The sequence below is a fragment of the Trachypithecus francoisi genome, unplaced genomic scaffold, assembly GCF_009764315.1.
Source record: "Trachypithecus francoisi isolate TF-2019V2 unplaced genomic scaffold, Tfra_2.0 Lachesis_group9, whole genome shotgun sequence".
In the NCBI taxonomy this organism is placed as follows: Eukaryota; Metazoa; Chordata; class Mammalia; order Primates; family Cercopithecidae; genus Trachypithecus; species Trachypithecus francoisi.
In genome coordinates this window covers 21,953,868-21,967,807 of record NW_022681474.1, presented here as the reverse complement: position 1 = coordinate 21,967,807, position 13,940 = coordinate 21,953,868, and the positions used below count along the sequence as shown (strand labels likewise).

General features: G+C 37.7%; 1 protein-coding gene across 1 annotated transcript in view; it reads right to left on the bottom strand.

Annotated features, from left to right (window-relative positions):
* The window catches only part of MALRD1 (MAM and LDL receptor class A domain containing 1), a 702,910-nt gene that overhangs the window by 114,217 nt on the left and 574,753 nt on the right, over positions 1-13,940 (bottom strand). The window contains 1 exon segment of the mRNA XM_033209380.1: positions 6,349-6,474. Within this exon segment, the coding sequence (XP_033065271.1) occupies positions 6,349-6,474 (126 nt within the window).

Below are 13,940 nucleotides of genomic sequence, written 5' to 3'. Positions count from 1 at the left end.
GTGGGCATTGGAATTTGCAGGTCTCAACCTCAGATGAAATATTTAATACGAAGTAGAGATATAGATTTGAGGCTTTTCTTCAGATATTTTTCTCTGCCTTTTAGATAGCATCACTGTTCGGAGTTTTTCAAGTCATTTTGAAATCACTGTTTCTGGTACTATAGGGTCACATAGATAATGTTCCTTGTCTTTGATAAGCCCAGTCTTAGCAGAGACAAAGAAAACACTTACTAGAACAGAGAAATGATAATCATGAAGGAAGTGAGAAAATAGAGAACTAGAAATTTTATGTAAGCAATACGTATTGAAGTAAAACAAGGAAAGGCTGGCATGAGAGAGTAGACTGTTAAGCAGTGATAACGTTTGGTTTTGTGTCCTCATCCAAATCTTATGTCAAACTGTGATCCCCAGTGTTGGACGTGGGACCTAGTGGGAGGTGACTGGATCATGGGAGTGGTTTCCAATAGTTGGGCACCATCCCCCTAGTGCTGTCTCATGGTGGAGTTCTCATGAGATCTGGTTGTTTGAAAGCATTTAGCACTTTCCCCTTCTCTCTCCCTCCCCTGCCAGCCATGTGTATGTGCTTGCTTTGCCTTTGCCTTCCATCATGATTATAAGTTTCCTGAAGCCAGCTTAGAAGCAGAATCCTGTCTAACCTGCAGAACCATGAGCCAATTAAACCTCTTCTTCTTTTTTTTTTTTTTCAAATAAACTACCCATTCTCAGGTATGCCTTTATAGCAGTGTGAAAATGGGTTAATAAAGGCAGTCATTGCACACTAGAGAAGGGATAGCAGGCATTAAGAAAGAGGAAAGCAAGGAAGGAGGGAAGTTGCAGTTTAGGATCAAAACTGAAATATATCTTGAGTCTGGCATCATTTTTGGTTTCAAAAAAAAATCAGCAGTTTGTTTTCCCAGGAATGTATTTCCCGTCTTGCCCTCCCTTAGTCCTCCTTAACTAATTACATAAAACAAGGGAGTAAGGTGCCGAAGATGAGCGTAAGGAGCTCCCTCCCTCAGGACTGGGTGGCATGCTCCACTGAACAGAACAGACTTGAGGTCTCCTTTACAAAGAAGAAATTTGCTGATTTGACTGAACAATAGCCACCAATATGATAAAGCACAAATTGGTATAAACCTTGTTAGATAAGCTGTTTTATGGTTATTTTTGATCTTAGGTGTAATTTCAGTCTTCCTCAAATATGGATTTTGTTTTATTGAAAAATGAGAACAGTGTCGGAGACTGCAGAGTATCAGAAAACAAACAGTACAGCACAGCTGCTCATTTTGGGGTGGGTCATTCATATTTAAATTGATTACAGAAAATGAAACATAGCTTGCTTTACATCAGAATGCTTCTGTGTGAATCTAAACATGCATTTTTGTGCTGTATAGTGGAGCACAATGCAAAGAACACAGATGTTCACTGGAAACAGAGGTGAGTCCTGTTGTTTTGCAGGGCAGAAAACTCCCAGTTTGTCTCTGTGATAAGATTTTATCACTGTCTGCTTTAGACCCAGGTTCTTTATCCATAATACAGAAAGACACAGCACAAAGTATTTTCAGCTTTGATTTACTCAAAACAATTTTCAGCAGAGAGCAAATGAAACGGGGAAGGAGATGGATATGGCTAATTAGCCATGAAGAGGCTGAGTATTTCCAGGAGATAAGTAGATAGAATTCCCAATATGGGAACTGGGAATCTATGGGGCAATATTACCATTAGCAGAGGTTTCCAATCTTTAGCCACAGCAATGTCTCTCTGGCTTGTAGCCCTTTGTGTTGGTTATTACGAATATGTGTCTGGAGGCCAATACAACTGACAACTGGTTACACAGAAATATCATTCTGGGTATCTCACATTGACTCCCAAAGAGCAACACACATATAAAAACAATAGTAAGTTTTAAGCTTAAATAGAAATAATTTGCAAGTAAGCCTCCATTTTTCCCCCTTAATGTACATAGAGACTAGGGAAGTGACAGGTGCTATATACTAGTTTTCTGGGAAGATTGATACCACATGAATCCTGGTGCTCCCTGATGATACCTGGCTCAGTCATTTAAGAGTTATGGGACTTTGAGCTAGGTACTCTAAGTATAAGATTCCTCATGTAGAGGCCGGGCGTGGTGGCTCATGCCTGTAATCCCAGCATTTTGGGAGGCCGAGGCGGGTGGATCATGAGGTCAGGAGATCGAGACCATCCTGACTAACACAGTGAAACCCTGTCTCTATTAAAAATACAAAAAAAATTAGCCGGGCATGGTCATGGGTGCCTGTAGTCCCAGCTACTCAGGAGGCTGAGGCAGGAGAATGGCGTGAACCCAGGAGGCAGAGCTTGCAGTGAGCCAAGATCGTGCCACTGCACTCCAGCCTAGGCGACAGAGCGAGACTCCGCCTCAAAAAAAAAAAGATTCTTCAAGTAGAAATATGTATGATATCACTTCCTTATAGGACTGCTAGGAAGGTTAAATTAAATTTGTTATCATTTTTATACTAGTGAATGGTGTGTATAAGGTATTAAATAATTGTTCTCAATCATCTTTCCATATTGGGGGGAGTATCTGCATTGCCTATGAAACCTAGTTTCCTTGACATTGCTCTCTCCATCTTCTCCTTCTTCTCTTCCTTTTCTTCCTTTGTGGTTATAATCACCATTACCACTACCATTTATATAAGGCCTACTATGTGTCAGGGACTGGCCTAAGAGTTTTACATGTGTTATCTCACTTAGTCCTCATAACATTGTGTCTTATATACCATAATTATCCTCATTTTGCAGAGGAGGAAAATGTGGCCTCAAGTGGTTCACATAACTTACTTGAGTTAATAGCAAAGAAGCATCTGAACTAGAACTAAACCCTGTCTTCTGACTCCAAAGCCTGTTAGAGTAAAAATGTCAAATTATTAGCTATTTAGCTCAGAATTTCTACAACTACTTGCAGTTTTTGATGCTGTGGGCATATGAACCCCTTTGAATCACATGGCATTTATGTACTATCCCAGATAAGTATGCATATACACGATTATTTGCACATAGTTTGAAGAGATATATACACCCTAGGAGTCTACCCAAATATTTTGTGCAACAAACCAAGTCCCAGAGGGAAGAGATTATTCTCTTTATCTTGAAATCCTGGCACAGGGACTACAGGAAAATCTATCAAGCCTCAAAAGTTGATATCATAGAAGCAGAGAATAGAACAGTGCTTACCAGTGATTAGAGAGGGGAGGAAAAGGACAGGCAGAGGTTGGCCAATGGGTATAAAGTTACTATTAGATAGAAGGAACAAGTTTTGGTGTTCTATTGCACAGTAGGGTAATGGGTAAATATTAAGATATTGTATATTACAAAATGGCTAGGAGAGAGGCTCTTCAACGTTCTTACCACAAAGAAATAATTAATGCATGAGGTGATGGATAAGCTAACCACCCTGATTTGATCATTATACAAAACATATGCACTGAAACGTCAAATTGTACCCCATAAATATGTACAATTATGATGTGTCAATTAAAAAATAAATAATAACAAACAAACTTGAAGTAGCTCCACAGTACTTGCCTGAGAAGTATTTGCGTTTGTTCTGTTTGGTTTTTAAATACTTCTGAAACTTTATTAAGCTATATCATCATCATCATCATCATCACCACCAGCATTGTCAGTGTTTTTATGTATTTATTATATTTATAATGTCCCGTCCTACAATTTTACATTTTTAGTGTCCTTTCCTAATTCTTCTTTAAATGAATGATTATCATAATTATAGTTTCACCTTAGCATAAGCTTTATTAACCTCTACTACTGCAAATGACTAGAAAAACCCTTTCAGTTTAGATTTAGCCAGACAAATTCTGGCCAATAACTTCTGGTTGCAAAGCAACCAAAACTGGAAAATAATATACTTTTATAATATAAGTTAGGCATGAACAGGATTCATTGAAATATGTGTAGCCTGTAACATTTATACAGTGCCCAACCTTAATATTCTTGTTTATGACTTAAACCTCAGGGTGGGTGAGGCCAGATTCTGATCATGGTGAGACCACTATGGGAATTATTGGATACTGTAAAGATTGGGTTCACAAAAGCCTAATAAATCCTGACCTTAAAAGAATATAATGTTGGAAAGAAAGAATACTGTGTGATATACATTGACAAATCTTTAGTGTGGATCAGGCTTAAAGACATCTTTAAAACAGAAGCTTGGCTTTATGGCCGGGCGCGGTGGCTCAAGCCTGTAATCCCAGCACTTTGGGAGGCCGAGACGGGTGGATCACGAGGTCAGGAGATCGAGACCATCCTGGCTAACACGGTGAAACCCCGTCTCTACTAAAAAAAAAAAAATACAAAAAACTAGCCGGGCGAGATGGCGGGCGCCTGTAGTCCCAGCTACTCGGGAGGCTGAGGCAGGAGAATGGCGTAAAACCCGGGAGGCGGAGCTTGCAGTGAGCCGAGATCGCGCCACTGCACTCCAGCCTGGGTGACAGAGCGAGACTCTGTCTCAAAAAAAAAAAAAAAAAAAAAAAAAAGAAGCTTGGCTTTATTATACTTAATTGACAGTCCAAAAAGCATACAACATGTAAATAGATAAAACATAATATAACAGGGATTTTATTTCTGAAAACTGTATTTCACTAGTTCTTTATTTTACTCTAACTCAATAGCTGTGTCAACATGACCTACACTTTGGAAGCGAACTGTAAACATGACTGGTGACTGATGAAAAGAGACGGACAACAAAAATGTGTTCTACAGTACTACCTGCAGATTGTCTGTTGCTGGGTATGAATGACAAGTATTCTGTTTTTCTGATCCCACTTTTAAAAGCAGACTATATCAAAGAAGCTAACAAATTATAACATATTATATTTGTGCTCATATAGGACCATGCTGAAGATAATCTCATCTTTATGTAAATAAGTGTGGGTCTGGCATAAATACTGTCTCTTACTAGTGTCAAAGAATGGAGCTATTCAGTAATGGCTTTCTTACTTTCTGTAAAGAAAATAATACTGGTATCTTATCTGAAGTACATGCATTCTGAGTGCAGAAAAAGTGACAAAGAATATCCATCTTTGCACATTTTATGGGGCCAGATTTGGTCACTTTTTCATTTGCTTTTGCACTCATAAAATGCAGTGCTGTGTGAGTACTCACTTCCAGCATTATACAAAAATAAGACTTTTTCACAATGTGATTTGATGACAATTATCATGCTTCTACCACAGATCTCATAATGTTCTCCTCTCTTGAAAGATACAGAGTATTTTCTTAACTAGTTTTGATATAAAATATTTCCAATTTATTTAGGAAATTTCACTGAATATATCTCTATCATTAATTTATATTATCCTTTAGTTAGGACAAAATCATATTGCCTTTAATGGTCTGTAATTTTATATGTCACCTATGTGAAATAAAAAAATCATTTACTCAGGAGAGATGTTAACAAGGGGCTACAATAAATTAGAAAATTCTAAAGCAGCTTTGATAAAAGTATAATGACATATATATACCATCAGTTCTTATGCTGTATAAATGTTCCAAGATCAGAAGAAAGAACAATGTTTAGAAGTCAAACTAAGGTTTAATAAATTTAGTTTTAAATATGTAACTAGATTATGCAAATAGAAAACTCTTATAAAGAAGTGGACAAAAGAAGACCACAATTTAAAAATAAAACAATAGCACTAGGTTGAATAGGGTTCTTTATTATAGAAACCAAGCAATTTTCTTTTTTTTTTTTTTTTTTTTTTGAGACGGAGTCTCGCTCTGCCGCCCAGGCTGGAGTGCTGTGGCCAGATCTCAGCTCACTGCAAGCTCCGCCTCCCGGGTTCACGCCATTCTCCTGCCTCAGCCTCCCGAGTAGCTGGGACTACAGGCGCCCGCCACCTCGCCCGGCTAATTTTTCTGTATTTTTTTAGTAGAGACGGGGTTTCATCGTGTTAGCCAGGATGGTCTCGATCTCCTGACCTCGTGATCCGCCCGTCTCGGCCTCCCAAAGTGCTGGGATTACAGGCTTGAGCCACCGTGCCCGGCGAAACCAAGCAATTTTCAGAGGAGAGATTATTAAATGCTAATAATCTTAAATTACATTGTGTTAAAATGACATCTTTGATTTTTCTTATCAAACATTATGTAGATCTAGCATGAGCTCATTATATGTTTATAATTTTTAGAAATGTAGCAATTAATGTCAACATACTTTCTGCCCCCAAACCAAGAATAGAAATCCAATTATTCCATGCTTGCCATTATTTAGAACCTCAAGTTTTAATATTTTCATTGTGTGCAGGTTAAGTTGTTGGTTCATATCACAAGAATATTTTAATGGAAATGGGGTACCTGAGCAGCTGGACTCATCAAGCTGGAAATCCATGCAGTCGGCAAAAGCATCACAGCGCTGGTGGGCTGGGATACAGCTATTAGAGGAGGCACATACCAGAGCTCCATTAGAACAGCTCTTGTTGGCTGCAAACAAAAAGAATAATGATCAGGGATGCAAGCATTTTTTTTGTCCCAGTGAATTATCACAATAAAATAATAAGTAACAGTTTATTATATTACTCTTTTTATTATACTTTAAGTTCTAGGGTACATGTGCACAACGTACAGGTTTATTACATATGTATACATATGCCATGTTGGTGTGCTGCACCCATTAACTTGTCATTTACATTAGGTATATCTCCTAATGGTATCCTTCCCCCCTTCCCCCATCCCACAACAGGCCCCGGTGTGTGATGCTTCCCTTCTTGTGTCTAAGTGTTCTCATTATTCAACTCCCACCCATGAGTGAGAACATGCGGTGTTCGGTTTTTTGTCCTTGCGATAGTTTGCTGAGAATGATGGTTTCCAGCTTCATCCATGTTCCCACAAAGGACACAAACTCATCCTTTTTATGGCTGCCTAGTATTCCATGGTACATATGTGCCACATATTCTTAATCCAGTCTATCATTGATGGAGATTTGTGTTGGTTCCAAGCCTTTACTATTGTGAATAGTGCCGCAGTAAACATACGTGTGCATGTGTCTTTATAGCAGCATGATTTATAATCGTTTAGGTATATACCCAGTAATGGGATGGCTGGGTCAAATGGTATTTCTAGTTCTATATCCTTGAGGAATTGCCACACTGTCTTCCACAATGGTTGAACTAGTTTACAGTCCCACCAACAGTGTCAAAGTGTTCCTATTTCTCCACATCCTCTCCAGCACCTGTTGTTGCCTGACTTTTTAATGATCACCATTCTAACTGGTGTGAGATGGTATCTAGGAATCCAAATTACAAGGGATGTGAAGGACCTCTTCAAGGAGAACTACAAACCACTGCTCAGTGAAATAAAAGAGGACACAAACAAATGGAAGAACATCCCATGCTCATGGATAGGAAGAATCAATATTGTGAAAATAGCCATACTGCTCAAGGTAATTTATAGATTCAATGCCATCCCCATCAAGCTACCAATGACTTTCTTCACAGAATTGGAAAGAACTACTTTAAAGCTCATATGGAACCAAAAAAGAACCTGCATTGCCAAGACAGTCCTAAGCCAAAAGAATAAAGCTGGAGGCATCACACTACCTGACTTCAAACTATACTACACGGCTACAGCAACCAAAACAGCATTGGGACTGGTACCAAAACAGAGATATAGACCAACAGAACAGAACAGAACCCTCAGAAATACTACCACACGTCTACAGCCATCTGGTCTTTGACAAACCTGACAAAAAACAAGAAATAGGGAAAAGATTCCCTATTTAATAAATGGTGCTGGGAAAACTGGCTAGCCGTATGTAGAAAGCCAAAACTGGATCCCTTCCTTACACCTTATACAAAAATTAATTCAAGATGGATTAAAGACTTAAATGTTAGACCTAAAACCATAAAAACCCTAGAAGAAAACCTAGGCAATACCATTCAGGACATAGGCATGGGCAAGGACTTCATGTCTAAAATACCAAAAGCAATGGCAACAAAAGCCAAAATTGACAAATGAGATCTAATTAAACTAAAGAGCTTCTGTACAGCAAAAGAAACTACCGTCAGAGTGAACAGGCAACCTACAGAATGGGAGAAAATTTTTGCAGTCTACTCATCTGACAAAGAGCTAATATCCAGAATCTACAAAGAACTCAAACAAATTTACAAGAAAAAAACAACCCCATCAAAAAGTGGGCAAAGGATATGAACTGACACTTCTCAAAAGAAGACATTTATGCAGCCAACAGACACATGAAAAAATGCTCATCGTCACTGGCCATCAGAGAAATGCAAATATTATGTTACTCTTGATGTTTTTCTAGTCTGATATTCTGGAACACAGTTCTTTTTGAGGAATATTTCAAATACATTAACTTAAAAATTTCTGGAAGGAAAACCACATTTGCTTGTAGAATCACTTCCCAGTTGTGCATTCTTAGGGACTGAATTGTGTCCTCACCTCAACATTCATATCTTGAAACCCTAAACCGCAATAGGACTGTATTTACAGATAGGAGCTTTAAGAAGGTAATGGAGGTTTTAAGAAGAGAGAGACATCAGGGATGCACTTATGTAGAGGAAAGGCTATGTGAAGACACAGCAAGAAGGCGGCCATCTGCAAGCCAATGAGAGAGGCCTTAGGAGACATCAAACCTGCCTACAATGTTGATCTTGGACTTTTAGCCTTCAGAAGTTTGAGAAAATAAATTCCTGTTGTTTTAACTATTCAGTATGTGTTATTTTCTCATGGCAGCCTGTGCTGACTAATACATGCATTATGTAATGCTACACATGTCATCAAATGTATTGCATGAAATGCAAGCAGACACTGATCTGACTTTAATAGGTAAACATTTTAATTGCTTAGAGATGCTATTGCTCATAAGACTGTGGTTGTTTCAGAAAAGTGTCCTTATTGATGCCCATCAAGAGCATTGATGCCTATTCAATGGCTATCTAGTCTTGCAAAGCACTTTACCTTTCTTGTATGCAACTTGATTAATTTAATTGTATCTGATTTGTCTATTAGGAAGCTCAGTTTTCAGTTCTAAAATTGTACTATGTTCTTCCTTTCTTTAGGATTACAACTTCCTAGAAAGAAGAGGCTGTGGTTGGCATTGAGTTAGAGCTAAATGAGAACTTCTCATTTCAGGCTGCCATTGAATGTGAAATATGGTTCCTCTGTTTTCCTGCTTGCTTCAGGACCTGGAAGCTAAGAATTCCGGGTTGCAGGCCTGATCCCTTTTGTGGTTCTACTCTGGTTCTGGTCTGTACCAGTGTTGATGTTCATCTTGTTTCTCAGAGTATTTAATGGAATAACTCTACTATCTAGCATTGTGATGTGTCTGGAGCAGAGGGAATGTGTCAAAGCATGAACCTACTGCACTATTTTGTCAGAAAGTCTGGATAGATTTCAAAAGCTCTAAATAATAATGGTATTGATCTATTCTTGTTTTCTAACCCTGCTCCTCTGAGTACCAGGGTTCAGCAGAAATATGTCAAAGGCAGCAGTAGATAGTCAGAACTGTCTCGCACTTAACCCAGGTTCAACAAGAACAGCTTTGTTTTCCTCTGATTTACTTGATGGTATCATATACAACTTCTCATTTGAACATTTTACTCCAAACCTGCTACTAAAAGTTTCAAGATGATTAGTCTCAAAAATTCCTTGCACATGCAATGAAGTTACAACCTTTTCAAAGTAAATTATTTAAAGGACCCAAGAATAAATGTCCCCATGTATGTTTCTTATACAGATATTGCCAGTTCTTTCCTAAATTATTTTTTTCTTCAAGTATAATTATGGGTTGGAACAAATAATTTATTTTATGTCTCATAGATAATTGACACAATTGATTTTGAAAATGGCCCATTAAAATATATTTTAAAGTTGGACATAAATAGTGTTTTTAAGAATATGTATCTCCATTGACTGAAAATGCTGACTCAGAAAATTTAGGCTATACTCTTTATTGAGCAATTCTTCCTAAGGTGCTAGACTATGAATTCACACCAAAACATATTGAGCTTCCACCATATGTAACACAGTGTCTTAGAACTTAGAATGTAGAATTCAGGGGAGAAATTTAAAAATGAATGACCAGAATCATACATGCTGATTACAAGAGAACAATAATACAGGAGTGATAAACAGCTCAAAACAATAACAAAAGAAATTCCGTAAGGTCAAACTTAGTAGGCAAAGCATCGCTGTAGAGAAGAATTTATAAAAATGAAAATTCCTTTAGCATACAGAGATCTATAAAAGCTGAAGGTTAAGATCAGAATCTTTAAACATATTTTAAATTTTAATATTGCTAGAGAAAAGCCATTTAGTAAAGTAGGAATAAAGTCCACAGATGGAAAATCAATAAGCTTTCTACTGGTTCAGTGAGTACAGCAGGTCGCTTTTGACTAGAGAGGTTGGATAAGGAAGTAGTACAGATAAACCAAAAAAAGAAAAAAAAAGCTGGTCCAGGCACAGTGGCTCACGCCTGCAATCCCAGCACTTTGGGAGGCCGACGTGGGCAAATCACATGAGGTCAGGAGTTCGAGACCAGCCTGGCCAACATTGTGAAACCCTGTCTCTACTAAAAATAAAAATAAAATAAAATAAAAATAGCCAGGATTGGTGGCTTGTGACTGTAGTCCCAGGTACTTGGGAGGCTGAGGAAGGAGAATTGCTTGAACCCGGGAGGTGGAAGTTGCAGTGAGCCAAGATTGTGCCACTGCACTCCACCCTGGGAATGCAGCAAGATTCTGTAAAACAAAACAGAACAAAAGAAACAAACAAAAAGCTGTAATCAAATGGCAGAAATTGTCTAGGGTTTCAGGAGAAGACTGATCTTCAGCTTTCCCAAATGTTTAAATCATTTTAGGATATACACAGACAAGATAAATTACATTGCAAACCAAGTAAACTAGGAAATAATAATCTTCAAACTCTTATAAGATAAACTCTTAAAGCAAAATCTTATAAGATAATGTTTGTTAAAAACGAAGAAGTACGTAGGCATTTCTCAGCAATATGGCAGGCTCAGTTCCAGATGACCATAATAAAGCTAATGTTGCATTAATACAAGTCACATAAAGTTGTTTTCTTTCCAGCACATATAAATGTTATGTCTGCACTACACCTTAGCCAATTAAATGTGCAACAGCCTAATGTCTAACAAAATAATAACTAGAAAATATTTAGTTTTTAGTTAAGCCAGGCACTGACTTCTCTCTAGCTGTGGAAGCCCTACATGGCGTCTTTTTCCAATAGAAGGCTGTTTCACTGACACTGAAGATCTGTTGCACAGCGTAGCCACCTTCATCAGTGATTTTAGCTAGATCTAGATAACTTGGAACAGCTTCTCCATCTCAGCATTTGGTGACTCATCTTGTACTTTCATGTGATGGTGATGGCTTCTTTCCTTCAACTTCATAAACCAACCTCCGCTATCTTCCAGCTTTTCTTCCAAAGCTTCCTCACCTCTCTCAGACTTCATAGAATTAAAGATAGCTAGAACTTTGCTCTTGATTAGGCTGGAGCAGAGGGAATGTGTCAAAGAATGAACCCACTGCACCATTTTGTCAGAAAGTCTGGATAGATTTCAAAAGCACTAAATAATAGTGGTATCAATCTATTCTTTTCTTCTAACCCTCCTCCTCTGAGTTCCACGGTTCAGCAGGAATATGTCAAAACTTTCTCTATATCCATAATAATCCATATCTGTTTTGCTTTCCTATCATTTGCGTATTCACTGGACTAGTGTTCAAGACTACTCCAGTGTTCACTGGAGTAGCCTTCAAGAATTTTTCCTTCACATTCACAACTTGGCTGTTTGGAGAAAGAGGGCCAGCTTCCAGCCTATCTTGGTGTTCAACATGCGGTACTCACTAATAATCATTTCTAGCTTTTGATTTAAAGTGAGAGACCCACATTTTCTCCTTTCACTTGAACACTTAGAAGCTATTGTAGTTGGCCTAACTGCAATATTGTTCAGCCTCAGGGAACGGGGAGACCCAAGGAGAGGAAGAGACAAATGGGGGAATGGCTGATTGGTGGAGGAGTCAGAACATACATGACATTTATCAATTAAATTTACCATCTTATATGGGCATGGTTCATGGTATCGCAGAATAATTACAATAGTAACATCAAAGATTACTGATCGCAGATCACCAAAACAGATATAATAGTCATGAAGAAGTTTGAAATATTGTGAGAATCACTAAAATGGGATACAGACATGATATGAGCATATACTGTCAGAAAACTGGCACTGACAGACTTGCAGGATGCAAGGATGAAGAGCTTCAATTTGTAAAAAATGCAACATCTGGGAAGCGCAATAAAGCAATACACAATAAAACAAGGTATGCTTGTTTATTTTATTTTGCATGCACACAAAAATATGTGTGTATATATGTATCTGATATATATGTGTGTGTATATAGACACATATTTTGTGTGTGTATACATATTTTCATCATTATTTTTCATTGCAAAAAGCTGAGAGATAATTTATTGTGTGTATTATGCACTCTACCACATTAATTTCATTTACTCCTCCAATACCTCCCTAAAACAGATTAATTACCATGATTTTTAATGTTGAAAAAAACTGAGGAACACTGTTGTAAGAAATGAAGCTGGTAAATGCAGAGGAATAATCTTTACACTGTTGTTCAAAAGCACTATCAGATATTGAGATCATAGCTAACATATTTAAAAGCCAATAGCAAAAATATTGATGATAAGGTGTGATCCACAAGTCTTAGAAACATGACCCATTCCAAATCACCAGAAGTGGCATGCACTTCACAGGACATATCCATTACCATTGGAAAGGAGGTAAAACACCCACTTATGCCCTTTGTTTTTCACAGTTGTTCTGTCACTGATGCATAGTTTCCATGTACTTCTCCTGATCTATTCTCTACCTTCTCTCCCCATCTGGGCCCTGGAAGGCTGGACGATAAGGATACGTCAATAAGCCTTTTAAACTTCTGGTGTATGATTGGATTTGGCCAATGGGTAACACCACCAGCAGATTAATACAGAGCGAAAAGACCCTTTGAGATCAGCATGGACTAACTGCTTCCCTTAACTAAACGTCTTACCATGCACTCCCTTCTCACTCTAGGCTCAGGTAACTGAACCTCCTCTCACACTCTTTGGTCTGTAGGTGATAAAAGCCCTCACTCTTACTATCCCTTATGGTTTTGCTATGCATACTGTTTCTCTAATAAACAATCCCCTTATTAATATTTTTTCAACTTATGCAGTATCAATAACTATTTCTTGCCAGGATATTGACTGACACAACGGCTGATGAAATCTTGAAACTCTCCTGGTGAATAGAAGATGGCTATCAGAGGAACATCAGTGAAAGAGTGTTTCTAGTTTTGTGCTGTTCTTCCATATAATTAACCATGTTTCTTTTTTCTCTTCTTTTTTTAGGGAAAGGGGATGTGTTTGATAAAAACTATATTGCTTCAGTCCATGAAAAATTAATGTTTCCAATGGAAAGACAATATTCAAATATGAAGTGCTTTTAAATGTTGAACTCACAGGTTTATCTAAACATTTCTAATACTAGAAAATTTATTTCTGCAAAAATAAAGGTCTGTAAACATCAATTATTATTAACTTCCCCATCTAAAATTGTAAACATCTCCAAATCCTTAGTTCTACAACATTTAAACATGAGAAAGTCACGGAAAACAAAGAAACCAATTCTTTTTTCCTGCATTCCACTCCAATTACAACTTCTTGAAAGAGTTATCTACAATTGATTTCCCTCTTTGACATTTCCCATTTGCTCTTAAAAAAGTGTGGCTTCAGAATTCTGCCCTACCACTCCATAAAAAGTTCTCTCTCCAAAATCATCAAAAACCACTTTTTTGGCTTTTTCCAATTTATATTTTTTAGGCCCTCTCTTATTTGATCTCTCAGAA